The 27,343-nt window shown below is 37.1% G+C and overlaps 1 protein-coding gene across 10 annotated transcripts in view; it reads right to left on the reverse strand.

Moving 5' to 3' along the window:
- Window positions 1–27,343, reverse strand: part of mid1 (midline 1) — a 146,272-nt gene that overhangs the window by 17,495 nt on the left and 101,434 nt on the right. For 7 of the 10 annotated variants that reach the window (XM_087268513.1, XM_087268512.1, XM_087268514.1 and 4 more), the window contains exons 3-5: window positions 12,448–12,543; window positions 10,023–10,130; window positions 4,709–4,857 (exon numbers count right to left, since the gene is read on the reverse strand). In XM_087268513.1, coding sequence (XP_087124639.1) covers window positions 4,709–4,857; window positions 10,023–10,130; window positions 12,448–12,543 — 353 coding nt within the window. Of the gene's footprint in view, window positions 1–4,708; window positions 5,104–9,752; window positions 10,131–12,447; window positions 12,544–12,640; window positions 12,787–27,343 lie in introns of those variants that run through there. The other 3 variants (XR_015499962.1, XR_015499963.1, XM_087268516.1) reach the window with 2 other exon arrangements.

The raw sequence follows: 27,343 nt of genomic DNA on the forward strand, positions 1-27,343 counted from the left end.
AAAAATATATGCAAACACAATTTTTACAAAGCGTGTTATTAATCTTCACGCTATAATAGTGACACAATTCAAAAGAAAATGTAAATTTAAGCTTTCCTTTTATTGACACCTTTTCATTTCGGTTTTCATTTTCGATTTCATTTTCAACTTAAAGCTGCATGCAAAGCCTATGCTAATCAGTGGGAGGGGCGTATTCAAGTGACGTCGAGTTGCTATCCCTAACACTGCGTGCATAAATGTCTGGCGAATATCAAACCTAAAACCAACTTTACCGAGCTGATTTAGCTGTCCTTCAAAGATTTTAGTACTAACAAGTTGTTAACGTCACAAGACCTTCATCACAAGGCCTACCGCACTTACGCTGCAGTTTCTCTGCCCACCGAGGAAGCCCGCAACTCCTGCTGTGGTACTGAAGTTTGACGTTTGGTTCTCCTGTGTCCCGTGCTCCTCTTGCTGTACCAATGCAGCAGCTGCTTCACGTAAAAGCTGACTAACAGTTTTTTGCCATTTTACCTCTGTTATACTGTATTTACACTTGTAACAAACACTGTCCCATCCATTAAAACCGTATTTCTGCCCTCCGGCTCTGCGTGTGAAAACACTCGACGTCACTTGAATACGCCCCTCCTACTGATTAGCATAGGCTTTGCATAGAAATCATCCTCTTTGGAATTGACATCTGAAGTGTACAAAAAAATCACCTTAGGTAAAGTTTTAGATTAGCAAATATGTAGAAGACAGCGCCCTCTAGAGGATCTGTCATCAGAAATTTACAATAAAGTACCCTAAGTAACGTTTTTAGATTAGCAAATGTTCATACAGCGTGTTCCACAAGTGAATTTGTAATTTTGAAATGTGCAACAAATGTACCTTGAATTACATATTACTGATTCACAAAAATGTAGTCAGCGCCCTCTAGTGGATTTGTCATTTGAAACGTGCAACAAAATGTATCTTAAGTGATGCATTTCAGTTTTGCAAAAATGTAAAAAATCGCCCTCTTTGGAATTGTCATTTGAAGTGTACAAAAAAAATTCACCTTAGGTAAAGTTTTAGACTAGCAAATAGGTAGAAGACAGCGCCCTCTAGTGGATTTGTCATCTGAAATGTACCTTGAGTGACATATATCAGATTCACAAAAAGATAGACAGCGCCCTCTAGTGGATTTGTCATCTGAAATGTACAAAAAAAAAGTACCCCGAGTAACGTTTTTAGATTAGCAAATGTTCATACAGCGTGTTCCACAAGTGAATTTGTAATTTTGAAATATGCAGAAAATGTACTTGAATTACATATTACTGATTCACAAAAGTGTAGTCAGCGCCCTCTAGTGGATTTGTCATCTAAAATGTACAAAAAAAGCTTACCCTAAGTAAAATTTTGTTAATTCGCAAAAATGTAGTCAGCGCCCTCTAGTGGATTTGTCATTTGAAACGTGAATTAAAATGTATCTTAAGTGATGCATTTCAGTTTCGCAAAAATGTAGAAATGGCCCTCTTTGGAATTGTCATCTGAAGTGTACAAAAAAAAAATCACCTTAGGTAAAGTTTTAGACTAGCAAATATGTAGAAGACAACGTCCTCTAGTGGATTTGTCATCTGAAATGTACCTTAAGTGACATATATCAGATTCGACAAAAAAAAGACAGCGCCCTCTAGTGGATTTGTCATCTGAAATGTAAAAAAAAGTACCCTAAGTAACGTTTTTAGATTAGCAAATGTTCAAACAGCGTGTTCCACAAGTGAATTTGTCATTTTGAAATGTGCAATAAATGTACCTTGAATTACATATTACTGATTCACAAAAGTGTAGTCAGCGCCCTCTAGTGGATTTGACATCTAAAATGTACAAAAAAAAAGCATACCCTAAGTAAAATTTTGTTAATTTGCAAAAAATGTAGTCAGCGCCCTCTAGTGGATTTTTCATTTGAACCGTGCAACAAAATGTATCTTAAGTGATGCATTTCAGTTTCGCAAAAATGTAGAAATTGCCCTCTTTGGAATTGTCATCTGAAGTGTACAAAAAAATCACCTTAGGTAAAGTTTTAGACTAGCAAATATGTAGAAGACAACGCCCTCAAGAGGATCTGTCATCTGAAATGCACCTTAAGTGACATATATCAGATTCGAAAAAAAGAGACAGCGCCCTCTAGTGGATTTGTCATCTGAAACGTACAAAAAACATACCGAGTAACGTTTTTAGATTAGCAAATGTTCATACAGTGTGTTCCATAAATGAATTTGGCATTTTGAAATGTGCAATAAATGTACCTTGAATTACATATTACTGATTCACAAAAGTGTAGTCAGCGCCCTCTAGTGGGTTTGTCATCTAAAATGTACAAAAAATACTAAAAGTAACATTTTCATAGATGAGCCAATTTTTAGATAGCTCTACAGCTGAATTTGTCATTTGACATGTGAAATAAATGTACCATAAATGACATATTTTAGATTCACAAAAATGTAGTCAGCGCCCTCCAGTGGATTTGTCATTTGAAACGTACAACAAAATGTTTTCTAACTAATGCATTTCAGATTCGCAAAAATGTAGACAGCGCCCTCTATTACACAAAAAATAAGATAAGTAACAATTAGTAGCTCTACTACTGAATTTGTCTTCTGACAAGTAAAATAAATGTACCCTAAATTACATATTTTAGATTCACAAAAATGTAGTCAGCGCCCTCAAGTGGATTTGTCATCTGAAGCGTGCAACAAGACTCTAACACTGTCCTAACAACATGCGATGCCAGAGACAAGCAGTTTGTCTATCTGCACCAAATGTGACATGAAATGGTGAAGCATTTTAATCTAATCAATACATATTAAACCTCTTTAACCCTATTAGTAGTCTACGGAGTAGACTGATGTTGTTGGTTTGCACTGAATCACAGTACTGACTTTCAGTTTCAAATCGTCTGCTAGTCCTTTTACTTTCAAGATCTGAGGTGAACTACCTGCTACTGCTTTCAGTAACATAAATGTCAAATAGTAATTAAACTCACATTTGTAGCCTTTAACACTGAGTAAAGCAGATAATCTGTACCTGAGGTGATCATTGTGATAGTGGTATATGCTGTTGTTCTGCCGCAACGTTGCAGAGATGGAAAGCATTTCTAAAACTGAAATTTTGCACATCGCTGTCGCAGATGGCTGAGATACATTTTATTGTGGGTCACGTGTTGTTACGGTGTAAGTAATGTATTTGAGGGTGCTTTCACACCTATGAATCGATTCAGTTGTTCTGAAACAGAGATTACAGTTGTTACATTGTTGCTGTTTGTTCTTGGAGCGGTTCGCTTTCACACGGCAAAGTTTCTAATCGGACCAAAAGAGCTAAAACAAGTCACGTGTGAGTAAACTCTCCTCACATTAGTCAGTGTCGGGGTTTATTTTGCAGAGCTGTCAGGAGAGGTGGTTTGGTGGTATTTGACAGGGTGCGCGCGACATGTCTGAAGAGTGAGGAGAGATGCGGTGGGGAGGGGTGAGAAGGGTGACATAGCCTATTTTAGCATTTAAACCTTGTTCTGACTATCCATAAATATATTTAGAGATATCTCTAATTATATTTTGACTAGTCATAATTATAATTCGACTAGTCAGATTGGAAATATCTGCAAATATATTATGACTGACTAGTTATATTCCTCCATTGACTTCCATTGAAAAATATTTTCAGATATCTCTAAATAATAGGGTTGGGCATCTAAGCTATAATGCCGATTCGATACGCATCTCGATACAAAGAATACGATCCGATATATTAGCGATACATTTGTGGCCTAAATGCCATACGCTCTCACCTAGTAGTACAGTGGAGAGTTCTCTAGTTATATCCTTTCAGTCGTTTGTTATGCAGTGACATGCAGTCAAATATTTCGTCAAACAGTCCTTAGGGATGCGGTGACACGCAGTCAGATATTTTACCGGACAGATCCGCCACTTTTGGCGCTCATAAACAACCATAAAGCTCTCGTGCTGCAGGAATGAGGAGGTCTGCTGAAGGCGCGCAGCTGACGTGCAGTGAGGAGTTTGCGTCTTTAATAAACTACGGCAGATCACTTTGCGTTCAGTGATTTGCGATCACTGAGCAGTAAGAATGATTAATAAATCCATATGAAACAGCCCCTTAAAAGTCACGTCTCGCTTTTGGTTTTGGGCTTTGGCGCGTTTTGCACTCACATACAAGCGTACAGCGCCAAAGCCCAAGTGATCCGCGCTCAGGCACACCTCTTCCAACCGGGCCAGGGCCGCCCAAGTGAACCGTGCTTGAGCCCGATTCAGCGCACTCACACTTCTCAAACAATCCGGGAAACGGGCCTGGGCACGGTACGGATGGCATAGTGTGAGTAGGCCCAAAATTTACCTCAAATAACATATTTCAGCTTTACAAAAAGATAGACTAGGCCTCCTCTAGTGGATTTGTCATCTGAAATGTTCAATATATGTACCTTAAGTAACATATTTTACATTTGCAGAAATTTATGCAGGGACCCCACATTTGATTCGTCATCTGAAACATACAACAAAATGTACCCGAAGTAACATGTTTTAGATTTCCAGAAATGTAGACAGAGCCCTCTAGTGGATTCATCATCTGAAACGAGCAACGAAACGTACCCGGAGCAATGTATTTTACATTCAGCAAAATGTCAGCTGAAGCATGTATGGAAGTATGATGGTTTTTGTGTGTGGTGTTTCTTCACCTCTCGGAGATGCTCTTGGCCATCTGCAGGAATCGAGCGTGATCCGTCTCCTTCAGAGCTTGATCGGCTTGAATGATGAGCGAGGACGATCTCTCCACAAACTGCTTGCAGTTGGCGATCTGCTGAGCCAGCTTTCTCAAGCGAACCACCTACAAACACACACATATGCAAAACCCTGCATTAATGTAAGTGTTGCTTAAAGAGTGCCTCTCTGTTAATAACTGTAGTTTGAAAACTTCAAACACCAGCAATACCAAAAATGTAGACTTTCAGCATAGACGGTAGATATGGACGTAGTATCTGTGACATCACCGATGGGTTTATGAAGAACCCAAAAGAAGCTACCAGTGGGCGTAGTCAACCGTTGCCATTTTGTTTGCGTGGACGCGCGGGTGCTGAGGGAGGTGTCGCGGACGCTGCCCTCTCTATTCTGCCGTCCTATGCACGGATATAACTGAGGACGCGTGGGTGCTGATGGAGGGAGGGAGGTGTCGCGGACGCTGCCCTCTCTATTTTGCCGTCCTATGCACGGATATAACTGAGGACGCGTGGGTGCTGATGGAGGGAGGGAGGTGTCGCGGATGCTGCCCTCTCTATTCTGCCGTCCTATGTGCGGATATAACTGAGGACGCGCGGGAGCTGATGGAGGGAGGGAGGTGTCGCGGATGCTGCCCTCTCTATTCTGCCGTCCTATGCGTGGACATAACTGAGGACGCGCGGGTGCTGATGAAGGGAGGTGTCGCGGATGCTGCCCTCTCTATTTTGCCGTCCTATGCACGGATATAACTGAGGACGCGCGGGTGCTGATGGAGGGAGGGAGGTGTCGCGGATGCTGCCCTCTCTATTCTGAAGTCCTATGCGCGGATGTAACTGAGGACGCGCGGGTGCTGATGGAGGGAAGTGTCGCGGATGCTGCCCTCTCTATTCTGCCGTCCTATGCGCGGATGTAACTGAGGACGCGCAGGTGCTGATGGAGGGAGGGAAGTGTCGCGGATGCTGCCCTCTCTATTCTGCCGTCCTAAGCGCGGATATAACTGAGGACGCGTGGGTGCTGATGGAGGGAGGTGTCGCGGATGCTGCCCTCTCTATTCTGCCGTCCTATGCGCGGATATAACTGAGGACGCGCGGGTGCTGATGGAGGGAGGGAGGTGTCGCGGACGCTGCCCTCTCTATTCTGCCGTCCTATGCGTGGACATAACTGAGGACGCGCGGGTGCTGATGAAGGGAGGTGTCGCGGATGCAGCCCTCTCTATTCTGCCGTCCTATGCACGGATATAACTGAGGACGCGCGGGTGCTGATGGAGGGAGGGAGGTGTCGCGGATGCTGCCCTCTCTATTCTGAAGTCCTATGCGCGGATGTAACTGAGGACGCGCGGGTGCTGATGGAGGGAGGGAGGTGTCGCGGATGCAGCCCTCTCTATTCTGCCGTCCTATGCACGGATATAACTGAGGACGCGCGGGTGCTGATGGAGGGAGGGAAGTGTCGCGGACGCTGCCCTCTCTATTCTGCCGTCCTATGCAGGGATATAACTGAGGACGCGCGCGTGCTGATGGAGGGAGGGAGGTGTCGCGGTCACTGCCCTCTCTATTCTTCCATCCTATGCGCGGAAATAACTGAGGACGCGCGGGTGTCGCGGAACACTATTCTGCCACCCTATGCGCGGATTTAACTGAGGACACGCAGGTGCTGATGGAGGTGTCGCTGACGCCGCCCTCTCTATTCTGTCGCTTATGCGCGAATATATCTGAGGACGCGGGTGGTGAGGGAGGTGTCGCGGACATAACTGAGGAAGCGGGTGGTAATGGAGGTGTCGCGGAAGCCGCCCTCTCTATACTGCCGCCCTAGGCCGCCTTTATGGAAGCGCCGGCCCTGGTGTCATCACACCGACCGGAGAATACCAAACAAGGGCCTGGAGGCAGCGCGTGAGGGGGGCTACAGATGCCTCCTGGCATTTTGCTTAGACAGGCTTTCCTATGGGAAAAATCCTTAATACATCATTGCCTGCGACTCGTTTGTGTTCTGACCACTTGTGCTTGGTTGTACACTATATCAATAAAGTGTCCAGTCTTTTAAAAACACTGCTGTAATACATTGAGCCACTAAACATTGTTCTTATGGCGTTTTTCCACAGCAGGATAACATGAATTACTTCCAAACACTTCAGATATAGTCTGTGTTAGTAAATGACTATGGTCCCACTTTATATTAAGTGTCCCTAACTACTATGTACTTAAATCAAAAATAAAATACAATGTGCTTACTGTGTTTATAATGTATTTGAGAACACTTGTGGTGCTTTTGAGTTGGAATAGAGGTTGGGTTATGGACAGGTTTGGTGGTATGGGTAGGTTTAAGGGTGGGTTAAGGTGTAAGGGATGGTCAACAGTGTATTTACAAATGTAATTACAGATGTAAATAAATACATGCATTTAATCAAGCATAAGTACATAGTAAATACATGTATTTACACAATAAGTACAATGTAACAAACTATTAACTCCTATGTAAGAAGATATTAGTTAAGGCCACTTAATATAAAGTGGGACCCTGACTACTGATGAACTCCAGCATAACACTGTATGACAACGCTTCAGATGACTGTTCTAGAGCCTACAGCTAATCAATCTGTCAGTTTCTGGAGTGCATTACAGGTCTAAAGAACATTATAAATGATCCTAAATAAAACAAATACATGTATAGAGATGGTATATAAGTATATAACTTCACTCACCTGGGAAACGGAGGCCACGTGAATGGTTTGTGAGCACAATTAAGTGCACACAGCATGCCATATCACCTGATGTAGGAAATAATCCCAAAAGGCGACTGACTGTGTAAAGCCACATAAAACAACACAAAAATACGATGTATACGCCGAGTTCAGCAGCTAATCAGCCGGAATCAGCTGAGGTGATGAGACTGCGAGCTGCGAGACCCAGCTGTCACTCAAGTGGCCCCGCCCTTAATTATGCAAACTTAATATAACCTAATATAAAGGAAACAGATGAGTTTTAAAAAAATTCAACCTCTCAGTTGTCATGAAGGGTAATATTAGCTATATGAACCAAAATCGTTCTTTGTACCAGACTGTACATTGTATAGTTGGCCTTTCTAGCAGTAGGGTACTGTAAATAGACACTTGCTCCATATGGAGCCATGACTGTCGGAATTTCGATGAATTGCAGCCTCAGTTACTTCTGTATTTTCTTCCCGAGGGAGAACGGGAGGTTGCCAATTGGTTTTCAGTAGCAAATCTGTTACTTATTAAAAATATATTAGGTTTGACATGAAAGTTTAAAATAGACATATATCGTTTATAGATATAAATTATATACAGTTGAAAGCAGAAGTTTACATACACTGTATAAAAACGCACATAACCATTTAAAAAAGTCAGATGACTAAACGTTTTCTCTTTTAGGTAAGTGAGGATGATCAAATGTGTTTCTGTTCTGCTTAATAGCAGAATATTGAGAGAGATATTGTTTGAGAAATTGTTATAACTCTTCTTGAAAGTCAAGTTTACACACAATAAGATTAATCTGCCTCTGGAAAAGCTCAGATGATGATGTCAGTGTTCTGGAAGTTTCTGATTGGCTAATTGACGACATTTGAGTTAATGTGAGGCACAACTGTAGAATAGTATTGAAGGAAAAGCTCAAACACACTGCTTCCTTCTGTGACAACATGGGAAAATCAACAAGCCAGAATCAACAACAAAGCCAGATTACCATTAGCTAAACTACACTGGGAAAACATTAATATTGGAGACATGTCCTGTGCTCTGATGGAGCTAAGATTGAACTGTTTGGCCATAATGACCAGTGTTACATTTGGAGGACAAAGGGGAAAGCTTACAAGCCTAGCAACACCATCCCAACTGTGAAGTATGGGGGCGGCAGCATCATGTTGTGGGGCTGTTTTGCTGCAGGAGGGACTGGTGCACTTCACAGCATAGATGGCATCATGAAGAAAGAACAGTATGTAGAAATACTGAAGCAACATCTCAACACATCAGCCAGGAAATTACAACTTGGCCACACATGGCTCTTCCAAACAGACCATGACTCTAAGCATACTGCCAAATGAGTTCACATGTGCCTTAAGGACAACAGAGTGAATGTTTTGGAGTGGCCATCACAAAGCCCTGAACTCAATCCTATAGAGAATGTGTGGGCAGAGTTGAAAAAGCTTGTGCGAGCAATACAGCCAACAAATCTGACTCAGCTTCACCAATTCTGTCAGAAGGAATGGGAAAAGTCCTGCAAACTATTGTGAGAAGCTTGTGGAAGGAGACCCAAAGCATTTGACCAAAGTAAAACAGTTTTAAAGCAAAGCTAAAAAATACCAAGAAAATGTGTTTAAACTGTTGACTGTCTAGAAACTAATAAAAAAATCTCAAAAACAAATTCTCTCATTATTCTGGCATTTAGCAAATGTAAATCATTTATGTAATCCTAACGGTCCTAAAATAGTAAACATTTAGTATGATTTACCATCAGACATTTTAAAAAAAAAACGGTTATATTCCTTTTTTAGTGTGTGTAAACGTCTGATTTCAACTATACTAACCAAAAAATCCAATGAACTGTTTCCCATTTTCAACAAATACAGTAAGGAAAATAATAGTGCAAAATATGATTAAAATGTAAAAAACTATGTTTATATGTGAATATTCTGTCAAATGTAATTCATAGCTGTGATGTAAAGCTGAATCTGTAGCATCATTATTCCAGTCTAATATTTAATGAAGAATCTATGTAACAACATCAATATCTTTACTGACGATGATGATATTCAGGGCCGGCGCCTCCATTGAGGCAACCTAGGCGGCGGCCTAGGGCGGTAGTATAGAGAGGGCGGCGTCCGCGACACCTCCCTTACCACCCGCATTCTCAGTTATGTCCGCGACACCTCCCTCACCACCCGCGTCCTCAGTTATGTCCGCGACACCTCCCTCACCACCCGCGTCCTCAGATATATTCGCGCATAGGCGACAGAATAGAGCGGCAGTTCAGCTTGCTCTAGCCCTAATGATATTGCAAATTAATTTAGCTATATTGACTTATTTAAGGTGGTATTTCACTCCCATAGACATTTAAAGCTGACAAAATGTGCAACCGCAGCTTTTATAGATGACACATGAAGGATTGAGCTACCTGTAGCACATTGTAAGGAGGTAACAGCGATCATCTGAACACCTTTAGGCCATGCTTGCCCTGATAAATGGATTTGGAGAATGCAGGCAACAACCCCTTTACCTCCCGCATATAGTGTAAAGTGTGTAAATGCAGATGTTGCTGACATCATCACCTTTCCCTCTTTGATCTTGGTGCCGATGATCTGTCGCCTCTGCTGGACGATGTTGATCAGTGTGTCGCACTCCTCCGTCAGCTTACTCTCCTGATGAGCCGCATTGTGCTGGAGATACAATACAAAACGTTAAATAAACGTTAAATAAGCACAACTATCACAACAGCAGCAAATGGAGATGCAGAACATTGGACCTTTTTCACATGTGCATGTTTCTCGAGAGGGGTCTGGATGCAGACCTGGTGCAGTGCAATCTGAGCTGCATCCAATGCTTTTTAATGGGCTCACCTAACCCCACCCCTAACCCTACCCGTAACTCCATTAAGTGAATTGTGTCTGACATTGCACCGCTGAGTGATGCAATCTCAGCTTGCATTATAAAGGCTGCATCCAGACACTACTGTGTTTCTCAGCAGCAGAAGTCGTCATAGTTGGTAAACTCAGAGTGCAGTGAATGGGAGAGTACGAAATCTTTGTTTTGTCCAAAATCGAAATATTTAAAACTTTCAAGGATTTAGGATGCTGATGATGTATGACATTAAACGCGCCAGTACAGTCTTGTGAAAAGTGTCAATAACATGAATGTTTACAACAACATTTATTCATTGCTTCATGCAAAACAAATATTATACCAATAAAAAGAGAATTAGTGTAAAAACTTCATTAAATACAAAAGTGCTTTAGAAATAGTTATTTTTGTTGTAAACATTTTTTTAACATAATCATAAACATAATCATAATACCTAGAATATAAATATCTTGTGTTGATAAACTTAATATAAAACAATAATTATATTCTTCATGATTGCATATATATATATATATATATATATATATATATATATATATATATATATATATATATATATATATATATATATATATATATATATATAATAACTTGTCATGATGACTTTAAATAATATTAGACTAGATATTCTTCAAGACACTTCTATACAGCTTAAAGTGACATTTAAAGGCTTCACTAGGTTAATTAGGTTAACTAGGCAGGTTAGGGTAATTAGGCAAGTTTTTGTATAATGATGGTTTGTTCTGTAGACTATCGAGAATAAATATTGCTTAAAGGGGCTAATAATATTGAACTTAAATTGTTTTCAAAGAATTTAAAACTGCTTTTATTTTAGCCGAAATAAAACAAATAAGACTTTCTCCAGAAGAAAAAATTTTAGGAAATACTGTGAAAATTTCCTTGCTCTGTGAAACTTTTAATGCAAAAAAGAAAGTTGTGTTTTGTAAATAGACAAATAAATTAATAAATAAATAATCTAAAAGTATAAATAAATAGAAAAAAGATTAAACAAACAAAAAAACAAATAAATAAATGAATAAAATGAATAAATTAATAAATAAATGGATAAAATGAATAAATAAATTAAATGAATGAATAAATAGAATAAATCAATCATTAAATAAATAGAATAAATAAATAAAATGTATGAATAAATTAATAAAAAATGAATAAATAAAATGAAAATAAATGATTAAAAAATTTAAAAATAAATAAAATGAATGAATAAATGAATAAATCAATAAAATAAATAAATTAATAAAAACATACATAAATAAAATGAATGAATGAATAAATAAATAAATCAATAAAATAAATGTATTAATAAAAAATAAATTAATTAAATGAATGTATAAATAAAGAAGATGAATGAATAAATAAATGAATGAATAAATAAAATGAAAAAATGGAATAAATAAATGAATGAATAAATAAATAAATTGAATAAAAATGAATAACAAAATTAATTAAACAAATAAATAAATAATTAAATAAAATGAATGAATGAATAAATAAATAAAATAATAAAATGAATGAATAAATAAATAAATAAACCAAATAAATAAATAACTAAATAAATAAAATGAATAAATAAATAGAATAAATGAATAAATAAATAAATAAATAAATAAATAAATAAAATGAATGAATAAATGAATGAATGAATGAATATATAAGTAAATAAATCGAACAAATAAATAAATAAAATTAATAAATAAATAAATAAATAAAATGAATGAATGAATAAATGAAAAAAAATAAATAAATAAATATATAAAACGAATAAATATATAAAATAAATATTAAGAAAACATTTAAATCACTATAATAGAAAAAATGACAATTAACTAATATATTTCAGAATAAACTGAAGCTAATGAAAACATTTCAGTTAATTTAAAATTAAAACATTGCAATTATATAAAAATAATTCATATTGAAGTGAATTTAAAGACTATGTCGATGACTCGATCATGTAAACATTTGCAATTGTATATCAAGTAAATCAACTATTTCACATTAAAGCAAATATACAGAAATCCTCGACCCAATGCAATAGAAAAACAATCATGCATAAATACCGCATGCACACAAACACATCATTTCTGGCTTTACCTCAACATGCTGACAGGTCTGGATCAACTTTGCCATCAGGTTTTCCAGCTCGCTGTTCCTCTTGATCAAATTGCTGAGGTTGGAATCCAACATTTGCTGAGGAAATAATAATAAAACAACAGCAGAAATGCACTTTAGAAACGTCACTTCACATCAGTGCAGCACAATTTATCTCAATGAGGGAATAATCTACCAGCCGTCCCGCATCCATTATTGAGTGTGCTATCGCTGTCTGTCTCTCAGCATGTCAAGTGTGCTCTGTCCATAAACACTAAACACTCACATCAGTCATGGGGGAGGGAATAAAGCGGCGCACACAGATTTAGATTTATAAAAACTAGATCAAGTGCACGTTATTGGAGCCGCTTGGGTTTTTCTGCTGAACACGGAGACATAAATGCATGAGGATGCACATCTCTTCTCATTTAATGTGTTGATATTATCAGGATAGTGAGAAATAAAGATGAAGAAACTCTGATCGTGATTTGAAAGGTTGTAAAAGGAGTCTTGAGCTTCAGGGGAAAAGGGAGTTTTGCTTTTATTTTATTTATTTGAGTCTTGAATATAAATATATTGTGTTCATATACTTTATATATATATATATATATATATATATATATATATATATATATATAGAAAACATTATATTTTGTATGAAAAAAAACAGATATATTCAAATACATTTTAGTTGATGTAATTCAGTCATTCATTTATTTCCTTCAAGTTAGTTATGTATTTGGACTGTGGGGAAATAAATAAATAAATAAATAAATAAATAAATAAATAAATAAATAAATAAATAAATAAATAAAATAAATGAATGAATGAATGAATGAATGAATAAATAAATGTATACAATAAATAAATAAGTAAATAAATCAATCAAATTAATAAATAAAATGAATGAATGAATGAATAAATAAATAAATGTATACAATAAATAAATAAATAAGTAAATAAACAAATAAAATGTATAAATAAATAAATAAAATGAATCAATCAATAAATAAAAAAATAAAATGAATAACGAATAAAAATGAATGAAAAAAATAAATAAATATATGAATAAAATGAATGAATGAATGAATAAATAAACGAATAAAATAAATAATGAATAAAAATAAATAAATAAATAATATAATAAATAAATTTAATAATAAATAAATAAATAAAATGAATAAATAAATAAAATGAATGAATAAATAAAATGAATAAATAAATAAATTTATACAATAAATACATAAATAAATAAACAAATATATAAGTAAAAGAATTTTTAAAAAATTAAATAAATGAATACAATAAATAAATAAAATGAATTAATAAATGAATAAAATAAATAAATAAAGAAAGAAAAATAAATGAATACAATAAATAAATAAATAAATAAATAGATTAATTAATTAATTAATTAATTAATACAATATAAATACAACATCAATACAACATCAGACATGCTCCAACTCTATCTGTTTTTAAAAAGCGTTTGAAACGCCATCTTTGTTCCTTAGTATTTGAGCCTTTTTAATGTTGAGGGGTTTGCCTTATGTTTTAAGTGTTATGTATGTGATGTAGATTTTGTTTTTAGTATTGATTGTGTTCAGCACTTTGGGAAACGTTGTGTTGTTAAAAATGTGCTATATAAATAAACTAACTAAACTAGCTAACAATAAATAAATAAATAAATAAAATGAATGAATAAATAAATAAAATGAATGAATGAGTGAATAAATGAATAATAAATAAACAATAAATAAATATTAAGAAAACATTTCAATTAGTATAACAAAAAATGTCAATCGACAAATTTATTTAACATTAAACTGAAGCTAATGAAAACATTTCAGTTCATATAAAGCAAAACATTTGATTTTTATAGAAATAATTCATGTTAAAGTGAATTTAAAGACTGTATGTCAGTGACTCGATCATGTAAACATTTGAGGTTTATCAAGTAAACAGGGGGGCTAATAATTCTGACTTCAACTGTATATATATATATATATATATATATATATATATATATATATATATATATATATATATATATATATATATATGTGTGTGTGTGTGTGTGTGTGTGTGTGTGTGTGTAATAATAATAATAATAATAATAATAATAATATGTTTAAGAATAAATTTATAGACATTAAAAAATAATAAACGAATAATAAATAAATGTATTTATTTATTTACTAAAAAAAATAATAAAATTATAATGAAACACAGAAAGTTGTCGCATACAGCAGAGATTTTTTTATTATTATTAATACAATGCGACTAATCCGTAGGCCCACAGGAAATCTGCACATGCAGAAATGTGCAGATTTTTAGCCCATCATTGATTCTTTTTATTTTCTTGTGTAAATGTGTGTAAATTTATATATACATATATATATATATATATATATATATATATATATATATATATATATATATATATATATATATATATATATATATATATATATATATATATTATTAATTTCAGCATTATTATTGACTAATATGAAAATGTTCATCTGATTTATGAACAATACAGTTTGTAAAGTAATATTTTGTCTTTTAGTGGAAATAATAAATGAGAGACTTGCTTTATTTACCAAATAAGTGGATCTAGATGGATTTACATTGTAAACATTAAAGTTAAAACTAAATTATTTTTTATTTCATATATTAAGTTTTTAATTCTGATACTCCCAAAATAATTTTGCATAAATCCACAGATTATTTACAAAATTCTCAGCTGAAATAGCTAAAAATGTCTGCAGATTCTGTCTGGCCCTACTAATGATTTAATAAATAATATCAGAAAAAGCAGTGATTGCAAAAACAGCCTCAAAATGAATTAAAATATGCCAGGAGGGAACTTTCAGTATTGACAGAAAAACAAAATCTGTATTTACTTTTTGAGATTGAAATGTAAATAAAGGTTCAAAAGAATAGTATTTATTTGAATTAAAAATATATACAGCATTTTCCAAAGAGAATCTAATTGTTGCTAATTTTTACAAACATTACTGAATCCTTAATAAATAAAATGCTTTTAAAAATTTGAAAGAGATAGTTGGATGTTTCCCAGAGATGGGTTGCAGCTGGAAGGGCAGTTGCTGCGTAAAAACTTGCTAGATAAGTTGGCGGTTCATTCCACTGTGGCAACCCTGGATTAATAAAGGGACTAAGCCGACAAGAAAATGAATGAATGAATGATAGTTGGAGGTTCATTTCACTGTGGTGACACCTGATAAATAAGGCACTAATCCGAAGGAAAATGAATGAATGAACTTGAAAGAGAATTTTTTGTAACAAGCAAATTGCAAATTGAAATTTGAAATATTGCAGGGAAGGCGGCAAAGTGGCTCTGGTTAGCACTGTGGCCTCACAGCAAGAAGGTGGCTGGTTCGAGTCAGTGAGTGTTTCTGTGTGGAGTTTGCATGTTCTCCCCGTGTTGGCGTGGGTTTTCTCTGTGTGCTCCGGTTTCGCCCACAGTGCAAACACATGCGCTATAGGGGAACCGGGGAGGCTAAATTGTCTGTAGTGTATGTGTGTGCATGAGTGCGTATGGATGTTTCCCAGTGATGGGTTGCAGCTGGAAGGGCATCCACTGCATAAAACGTATGCTGCATAAGTTGGCGGTTCATTCCGCTGTGGAGACCCCGGATAATAAAGGCACTAAGCCGAAAAAAAAAATGAATGAATGAGTTGTTATTATTGCATAAACAAGAATTGGCCTAAATAATTCAGAATGCTATTTTAATCTTTAATTTGTTTGTGAAATGACTTCAAACTCTTCCATTTCCATCATCAAATCCATTCTTTCCTTTCAAGATCTGGAAAAGGTCATACATACTTTTATCACGTACCGCCTAGACTATTGCAATTCTTTATATGTTGGTCTCCCTCAATCCTCATTGGCACGGTTGCTGTGGGTTCAAAATGCGGCAGCTAGACTTTTAACAGGCACCAAGAAACCTGCTCATATCTCACCAGTTTGAGCATCCCTTCATTGGCTTCCTGTTAATTTTAGAATTCAGTTCAAGATTTTACTTGTTATTTTTAAAGCACTGAATGAGCAAGCACCTTCTTATATATCAGCACTTATTAACCTACAGTCAACTCCTCGGTCTCTTAGGTCGTCAAATAAAATTTTACTGCAAATTCCTCTGTCTCGACTTAAACTGAAAGGAGATAGAGCCTTTGCAGTCGCTGTTCCACGTTTGTGGAACCAGCTGCCCCCAGATATTACGAGTGGTTCTTTTCTCTCCATTTTAAAGTCTAGACTTAAAGGGTCACGAAACACCAAAACAGCTGTTGACAGTGGTATATGTGTCCCACACTGCTAAAAACACTATTAGGACACCTATATTTCACTAAAAAGTGTAAATTGGTTGTTTTTGCGTTATTTCAAGCAAATTCGTACTTCCGGTTTGAAACGAATTTTTGAAGCTGCGTCACGGTCATGACATAATAGTGTGTATTCCAGCGTGCAGACTGGACGTCTGTGCCAGAGTGAGTCTTATTACATCTTACAGTGTGCTGCATTAATGCATGAGTAAAGCTTGGTTCAAACCAATCAGAGCGCTCTATTGTGCAACTTCATTAATATTCATTACTGTCACAGTGTTTAGACACAGAGACGCCACGTTGTGTTGGCAAAACAAGCGTGAAGTGTTGCTTTTATAGTTTGCTGCAGTGAAGTTTTGTTTTCATTTTCTCTCTGTGAGAGCTCAGCTGGAGTCACGTGTGGATTAACAGTGTACGCGACGCTCGACAACAATAACTTACGTGTCTAAGGAGGATTATTGTTTACCTGAGAGCTGTTCTCATCTGCAAACGCTGAGATCCGGATTCGCTTGTAGTCTCCTCTTAATAAAGACGCGGCTCTAGTTGCTGGTGATTGTCTGTCTCTACAGATTTGGTGAGTGAGCGTCCAGCGCTCTTTGTTTATTCAGTTTGTTCGTATCGAACTAAGTTAACTAGTGCACCGAGTGTAAACATGTTAGCACCACAACCAAACTTTAACCTCGTGTAGGATTTTCACCGCATTTAGTGACCGGAATAACACACGCTGCTTTCTGACGCTACCTGCCGTGTGCATCTAAGTTTCCGGAAAATGCAGAGGGTTTTTTTTCTCTCATTCGCCATGCGGTATCAAACATTGCATGAAAAATACACGCTTAGAGCAGATCCTCCAATCAAATATCTCGTTTGTCGCGTTGGACATGAATGAATTCCCTGAATGAAAGAGCCAAACTGCAGTTAAAGTCCACCATTTAATAATTTGGCAAATAATTCAACTACAGATGTCCATGTAAACTAGGGTTGGGCAAGACTAATAAAGACTAACCAAGACTTTTTTACAAACTGGCTCTACTCTCAGAGCCAGAGTGTCAGTTTACAGTAGAGGGCCATTTTAGAACATATAGCACATATTATTTAAGTATTCTCAAGATAAACAGAATGTATAAGTGCAATATATATTAAAATATATATATATATATTTGCACTCTTTCAACATAAAGGTTTAGCATTGCACAACAAGAATTGTGATTTAACTTTTTAACTATGAAAACAAGTTTTACAAAGATATTTTGCCACTGATTATTCAAAACTTAAGGTTGTGAACTAGCAGTGTTATGCTGCTTTGAAACATCACTGTCACTGTAAACAACAGGCTAATAAAAATATAACAAACCAGCAATCTTCTTGCTGTGAGGTGGTCAAACTACCCACTGTGCCACCGTGACACCCAATTATTTTTATCATTATTATTATTAATATTATTATTATTATTATAATTAAATAAAAATTAACAGGAGGAGGTGTTTAAAACCTTGGTTCTCCGTGACACTAGGGTGAATATCTTTGCAGATGAACAATGCAATAGCATTCGTTATTGGCGTAGAGCGAGCAGAACTGTTGCGCATGGAAAAAAAAACTTGCAATGCTTTTCTCACCACTTTTGGAGCTGGTAGCTACAGTTGAAGCAGTGCGAAAGCCGGGGATGCAGGAACACTGGAAGATGCTTTCACAACAACACCGTGGCGCCGCTTCAAGTGAGATTTCAGATTAGTCGTACTGCCCGCGTATTTTACAGATGCGCGGCACATTTTGCAAATTGCATCTGTCCTGTCATGTCGTCCATCCTTAAATCCATAATGTTGCCATACTTTAGATTTAAAACTCAGTGAGGAATAAAATGTTTGTTTTGCTTCTCGCGCTTTCTGAGGGCGCTCCACTAGCTTCATCCGCACACCTGATACACTGAGTTGTAGTGTGTGCACATCCGCAAATCCGTTGCTAAGGCTTACTTTATGTAGGTCGATTAAATTATGCGCCAAAAACAGGTTGACAACACTTGTTAATAAATAAAAAATACATTCTATATTAAAAATATAAGCTGTATCTTGGAAAAACCGATGCATCTCGCAAAAACCGATGCATCTCGATTTGCTTCCAAAATTTCATTCATCCTCTGCTGCTCAACCGATGCACTCGCATCGTGCACGCGCATGACCGCATATCGATACATATCGGTTAATCTTCCCATCCCTAATGTAAACACAATCACTTTCTCCTGTGTGTGTGTGTGTGTGTGTGTGTGTGTGTGTGTGTGTGTATTTTGACTCTGAAACTCGCACGTGCCCAAATAGACACTCCCACACCATCCCACTTTTCTTCCTCCGACACTCCGCCCTAAACAGAGCTGGACACGCCCACTTTTCTGACTTTTTCCAAAGTAGAGGTGTGAAAACACCTGCTGAAACGAGGGGGTTTCATGGCCCTTTAAGACGCATTGGCTCTGGTTAGCACTGTGGCCTCACAGCAAGAAGGTGGCTGGTTCGAGTAAGTGAGTGTTTCTGTGTGGAGTTTGCATGCTCTTCCTGTGTTGCCGTGGGTTTTCTCTGTGTGCTCCGGTTTACAGTCCAAACACATGCGCTATAGGGGAACTGAAAAATTGGCCGTAGTGTATGAGTGTGTGAATAAGTGTGTATGGATGTTTCCCAGTGATGGGTTGCAGCTGGAAGGGCATACGCTGTGTAAAACATGCTGGATAAGTTGGCGGTTCATTCCGCAGTGGTGACCCCTGATTAATAAAGGGACTAAGCCAAAAAGGACTAAATGAAACTGCTTTGCACCCAGCGTGTCACCACTCCACTTAATTGTTTAGTGACCGAAAACTGCATGAAAATTCAAGTATTTTTCCCTTGAAGAAACATTAAACATGAACACGATGCGACTCGCCAGCCTGGCCAGAAAACAGAGCAGCAAATGCATGCAAAACCTGACATTTCTATTGTGAGGTTAGGAAACGAGGCCAGCGAGTTCAAAGCATGACAAGGGAGCAAAGAGAGCATGTGTAATGTGCGCTACGCTAAAAATAGACGAGTGCAGAGATGGAAATCACAGTCTGCGTTCAGATTCGCTGGATGACAGATAATCCCAGATCAATTTTCTCAGATTATCTGTCTGTCTGCGCTTGTCTTTGGGGTTTTAACCCAAATGGCAAACATGCAAAACACACACACACACACACACACACACACACAGACACACACACAACAACAACAACATCATGTTGGGGAGATGCAGCAGATTATGCACAGCCCTTCAGCTTAGTTCCTAATGCATCAGGGGTCACCACAGCAGAATGAACCACCAACAATTCCAGCATATGGTTTACACAGTAGATGCTCTTTCAGCTGCAGTACTGGGAAACACACATGCACGCTCATTTACACACACTTATACACTACGGCCAATTTAGTTCATCAATTCCCCTATAGCGCATGTGTTTGGACTGTGGGGGAAACCGAAGCAACACAGGGAGAACATGCAAACTCCACACAGAAACTCCAACTGACCCTTCCTGCAGTGAGGCCACAGTGCTGATCATTGAGCCACACTACCGCCCAGCCTTATAGTTTTTATAGCAAAAGTTGAAAAGCTAACAATGATGCGTTTTTTTCTTCAGCCGTGAAACTGTGTAATAATAGAAACTTGGAGATGAAGCAGGAGAATCCCGCAAGGAGCGAACATCACCCACAGCACTCCTGAACTTTTTCTGGAGCGTTTGGAAGTGCACCGAGCGCCACCAAAATAGAGGCTTTTATCCGAAGCGCTGAATCATTTATACAATACATGTTCAGGTGTGAAGAGGCACAGAGGCGTGCAGAAAATGTTAGCATGCAAAAAAAAAAAAGGAGCTCCGTTAAGCATATAAAACACTGACGATCAGGAACGGCTTCACACATCCAACTTTACCCTCCTAAAGTCAAATGCTATTTGGGGATTTCCGCCTGGATTTTGCTTTCCCAAATTTAAAAGCTTCCCAAATCCGCATGCAGAGGTGTAAATGCCAAAATTTGGTATCATTTTAAAGAAAACCCTTTGAATTTTCATAAAACACTATTGAACGTGTTTAAAATAACTGTATATGTTGTCTGTGTTATAATAAACACCTAAAAAAAAAGAGGCGCTTTTTTTTTTATAAACTCAAATTTGCAAGTGTACCTTTTAGGTTGTGTGTGGTCTAGTGTGCTGTAATTAATGTTGGTGGTTCCTGCACATGTCTGTAATCATAGGAAAACAGAAAAATGTCTCCACCATAATCTATGCAGAGGTTATTGTATTATAACTGATGAGAGGTGCTGTACAAGCCACAGGGAGCGATCATTGTTTTCATATTTCACTATTGTTTTGTTTGATCAAACATAATTCACTGTGTTTGGAGCACGTCAGACATATAAAAGCATTACTTATGCACATCACCTCAAAAACAGAGGAGAATGGCCCTGAAGCGCACAGCATAAGGTAAGAGATGACAGCTGTCTGTGCTATCTGGGGCTGCTTATTGATCATAAATGTATTGTTTTCACTTCTACATTATGGAAACACCACAATTCATTCGGCAACTGTTTGATATGTGAATATAATTCAGTAAAAAATAATGCTAGAACTGTATGAGCACCGGCAAGAGCTTTCATTTGAGCTATAACTTGTACATGTGTCATATGAAAAACATGAAAATGAACCAATGTTCAATACCCAGCTCAGGTATCCAAAACACTGTGTATTTAAGTGTAAATAATAGGGATGTAACGGTATCAGAATTTCACGGTACGGTAATACCTCGGTATGAATGTCACGGTACGGTATTTATTGAATCATTTACAGGAAAAAACAAAACTTATGAAAATACTCCAAAAAAGTGCCAAAAGTGTGAATGACATACAAATTAGCCATCTATCTGTAAGCTTTGAAACAGGAACTTCAATTTTAATAACAAAAAAATATTAAACCATGTAAAAAAATTAAGTTTCAATTTAGTATTGTTGAAAACTCATCACATTCAACATTTAATCACTCACTCACTTAGATAGAGATGGGTTTAAAGGAAAATTATCATATAAATATAATCTGGTAAAAGCTGGTATCTCTGGGTATTTACAATGTCCCCTGCAACAGAAAAAACCCCTCTCATTTGGGACTGAGGTTTCTGGGACAGAGAGATATGACTTGGCCCAGGTTGACAGCAGTGGGTAACGTTGTGCATTGTCTTTCCCCCACTTGAGAGGACAAACCATGAGTGAGATAGAGATCTCATGTCTGCATCAATCTGAACAGTGTGCTGTGTTTCTGCAGTCCCCATGACTTTTATTAGTTGTATTCCCCAACTTGCAGGCACGTGCACACACAGGGCTCAACCTGTGCAGTGCACATGCCCTAGTCTTGGATAGAAAGTTCCCTTCCAAAATGACCAAAAGTGCCCCCGCGACGCGACATACTCTCCGTCCCCGCTTCACAGTAAGTTACGCGCGCGACAACACAGCTGATAAGAACTCGCGCGACAACACCGCTATTCAGTACGCGCGCGACAACACAGCTGATAAGAACTCGCGCGACAACACCGCTATTCAGTACGCGCGCGACAACACAGCTGATAAGAACTCGCGCGACAACACCACTATTCACTACGCGCGCGACAACACAGCTGATAAGAACTCGCGCGACAACACCACTATTCACTACGCGCGCGGCGACAACACCCGCTTTAGGGTTTTCCAGCTCTTTTTGATCCCCGCTTCTAGCAGCACACTCCATTTCCGCATTACTGAATCTGTAGCGACAACAGACCGCCAGGGATTATGGCCAAGCCTGGGCTGATGGGAATTGTAGTTTCCGGTACCTCCCGTTCGCTTCATTCGCCTGAGCAAATTTTCTCAGAAGACCTATAGTTTTACCGAGTCATGCGACTACGGTAATATCGAAAAAAATTACTATTGCGGTATGACAGTATTTACAATACCGTTACATCCCTAGTAAATAACTTTTGTACAGTAGAATAAAAACCAAAGTGATGCATATGTGCAGAAAATATAGATTCTACACTTTCAAACGAAACCACTTAAGAGGCTCTGGTGCAATGCTAGCCCTTTAAATCTGAAAGAGAAAGTCGATGTCGTCATGGACCCGGTACCAGGTCCACAGAGTTTCAAAGGTTAAAGTCTGTTTTGATAATTTTTCCCAAAACTAGCACTGCGCTATGTATCATTTCAGCATTGATAATAAAATGTGAAAATATGCAATAATTAAGGCGGCATGATGGCTCAGTGGTTAGCACTGTGGCCTGACAACATGAAGGTCTCTGCTTCAAGTCCCGGCTGGGTCAGTTGGTGTTTCTGTGTGGAGTTTGCATGTTCTCCCCATGTTGGCGTGGGTTTCCTCCAGGTGCTATGGTTTCCCTCACAGTCCAAACACATGCACTATAGGGGAATTGATTAACTAAACTGGCTGTAGTAGGAATAGTTGGCGGTTCATTCCACTGTGTGACACCTGATAAATGAAGGGACTAAGCCGAAGGAAAATGAATGAATGAATATTTAAGTGGATTGAACATAAAATAATTAGGTTTTCAACCCTAATTGTGTTGCTTGAACTCATTTTGAATAAGTACGTAGTTTAATTAGTCATTTTTGGAAATAACACGTTGTTTCTGCAGTACACGCTCATTTTCAGGTAGAAAAAAAGAGAAAATCAGCTTTCAGAGCACAGGCCGAGTGGCAATGAAACGCGAGAGCTGGAAATGATTACTGTACAGCGTCTGCGGCTCACAGAGCTGAACTTTAAACTTCGGACGACGTGGTCTTTTCCAGAGATCTGATTTCTGTCTGTCAGGAAGGAACAGGGGCTTCGAGACAAAGGTGTAGAGGCAAACACGCTTTCCAACAAGAGGAAACTGCCTGACTTCCTTTTTTCATCCGCTTCGAATTACTTTCCACATATTGTCCACCATTGAGAACGTTAGAGAGTGTTTGCAAAGGGGAAAACAGTGTCTGGTTTGAGTCAAATGATCATCTGTATTAAAATATTGCCAGTAGGGCTGGGCGATATGACAAAAATGCACACTTGATCATTATTTTAAGTATTGAATGATTATGATATGCAATTGTTTTTCTTTTCCAAATATTTCCCAAATGATGTTGAACAGATTCAGGACGTTTTCACAGTATTTCCTTGAATATTTTTTCTTCTGGAGAAGGTCTTATTTGTTTTATTTCGGCTGGAATACAGTTTTATTTAAGCTTTTAATTCTTTAAAACCATTTAAGTTCAATATTATTAGCCCTCTTAAACTATATTAGTTTAGGATTGTCTACAGAATAAACCACTGTTATACAATGACTTGCCTAATGACCCTAACTTTACCGTAATTAACATAGTGTGGATATTTAAAATTATATAATCTAGTTTCAATATATATATATATATATATATATATATATATATATATATATATATATATATATATATATATATATATATATATATATTAGAGCTGCACGATTCTGGCTAAAATGAGAATTGCGATTTTCTCACGATTCTGTAGATGTAAAATAAAGGTATGGTGAAAACAAGCATATGGCATTATTAAATATTAGACAATTTAATTCACTGGTAAAATCAGACATTTGCCATTATCAGATTATATTCAGCAATATATAGGCTAGAGTAGTTATACTGACACTGTAAACATTTATTTTCATGCACAACTGTGTGTTCGCTATGAAAGAAAACACATATCAAACGCTTGTCGTAATCATAACTCTAAAATGCGATATGATCATTTAAATGAAGTGCACACTTTCGGTTTCATTTTGACTGCTAATCGCTTGTTCATAGTTCGCGTGCGGCTCCCAAACGATCACTCGGTGCCATAAACTGAATATTATTTACAACTGTATTACCTGTTACTCGCAACATATGCAGGTTCTGCTCACTAAAGTAGACACGCGCGTCTGTCATTAAGTAGAGCGCATGCCCGCCCTCTCTGTGATAACAGCTCACGGTCAGCAGCTCACGTCACTTACCTACAGGTAAGTGTGTTGGAGCAGGGTTGGAACTAAACTGTGCAGGGCTGCGGCCCTCCAGCAATTTAGTTTGACACCCCTGGTCTAGGGGGTCGAATCGAAATTGCGATCTTTTAACGATTAATTGAGCAGCTGTAATATATATATATATATATATATATATATATATATATATATATATATATATATATATATATATTTATATATATGTATATATATATATTTATATATATGTATATATATATATATTTATATATATGTATATATATATATATATATATATATATATATATATATATACATATATATATATATATATATATATATATATATATATGTATGTATATATATATATGTATATATACATGTATATATACATGTATATATATATGTATATATATATATATATATATGTATATATACATGTATATATATATGTATATATACATATATATATATATATATATATATATATATATATATATATATATATATATATATATATATATATGTATATATACATATATATATACATGTATATATACATATATATATATGTATGTATATATATATATATAAATAGTATTATGCAGTGTGAGTCCTAATGCCCCAGTATAGTGAAGGTGACACTATACTGGCAGTGGGCGCCGACTCTCTGTGGTCATTAATAATCTCATGACACTTCTTGTAAAGAGTAGGGGTGTAACCCCGGTGTCTCGGCCTCCATCGGCACTGACCCATCATGTCGTCCCAAACATCCCCATCCACTGAATTGGCTCTATCACTGACTCTCTACTCCTCTATAGCTGGTTGGTGTGTGGTGAAGCCACATTTTCTTCCCTACCTAAAATAGCAAAATCAAGTAAAGGAGGTCGAGCCTTCTCTTTCATGGCTCCTACACTCTGGAATAGCCTTCCTGATAACGTCCGAGGCTCAGACACACTCTCCCAGTTCAAAACTAGATTAAAGACCGATCTGTTTAGTAAAGCATACACTCAATGCATCACCTAGCGGGTTCCACACAGGCTTCTGCATCTTGTTTATATACACTATGAACAGCAGCTACGCTAATTATTCTCTTTATTCTCTATTTTCACCTGGGGATACTCATCCCGAGGTCCTCAGATTATGCGGAGTCACTGATTGGATCCAAGACCAGCGACGAGATGATCCCAAGGTGTCCATATCCGGGACCAGGCCATATCCTGAGCTGCTGCTGCGCTGATGGTCGTGGGGAGTGGAGAACATGAGTCTGATTCCAGCGACGCTCCAGGGACAGACGAATCTTCGCTGAGGCCATCTTCCAGCCTCCACCACTGAGACTGCAGCTCTGCACAAGACTTTTGGCCAGCGGAGAAATTAAAATGGTTGTGCCGAACTGAGTCTGTTTTTTTTCCTTCACTCCCATCAGATGAAGTTTTTTTTTTCCCTCTCCGCTGTCGCCACTGCCTCGCATGGTTCATGATTGGTAGAGCTACGCATCGATGAATTTACTCTTCAGTGTTTGAACTCTCAGTAATGATTAAATCACACTGAACTGAGCTAAACTGAACTGAACTGAACTTAAACACTAAAACCTGAACCACACTGTTCCAGTTACTATGACCATTTATGTGAAGCTGCTTTGACACAATCTACATTGTAAAAGTGCTATACAAATAAAGCTGAATTGAATTGTTATGTTGCAAATATCAAGAAAATTAAGATGCAATTTTAACATGCACGTTTATCAGCTAAAATAATCCAGCAATTGAGCGCAGTGTGTATGCATTAACACTATATAAAAGGCTGTTTTTCTGCAGTCAGATGTGTTTGCGTGTCAGAAAAAGGGTGCGTCTGAATGTTTTATAACACCACTTTAGTCTCTCTAAAATGTTCTGGCAGTAAATATAACCTCCTGTCTATTATTTATTACAATACACTACAGATTCACAGGGTTTAGAGCACATCTGAGTCCATTCGGAGCAGAAATACGGCTTAGAAAGAAATACGCCGCTGGTCAGAAGATACAGAATTTTAACGTTGTGTCCAATTTTATCAAAAATACAGTAAATGTGATATATTATTATGAGTTTACAATTACAGCAAGAAAAACGTTGGTTTGAGTCCCGGCTGGGTCAGTTGTCATTTCTGCGTGGAGTTTGCATGTTCTCCCCGTGTTGGTGTTCCAGTTCCAGTTGGTGTTGGTGCTCTGGTTTCCCCCACAGTCCAAACACATGCACTATAGGGGAATTGATGAACTAAATTTGCCGTACTGTGTGAATGAGTGTGTATGGGTGTTTCCCAGTATTAGATTGCAGCTGGAAGAGCATTCGCTGTATAAACATATGCTGGATAAGTTGGTGGCTCATATCGCTGTGGCGACCCCTAATAAATAAAGGGACGAAGCCAAAGGAAAACGAATGAATGATTATAATATAATATAATATAATATAATATAATATAATATAATATAATATAATATAATATAATATAATATAATATAATATAATATAATACAAATTATTATATTATAATAAAAATTAA

The sequence above is a fragment of the Danio rerio genome, chromosome 9, assembly GCF_052040795.2.
Source record: "Danio rerio strain M-AB ecotype USA chromosome 9, GRCz13ab, whole genome shotgun sequence".
Taxonomy (NCBI): domain Eukaryota; kingdom Metazoa; phylum Chordata; class Actinopteri; order Cypriniformes; family Danionidae; genus Danio; species Danio rerio.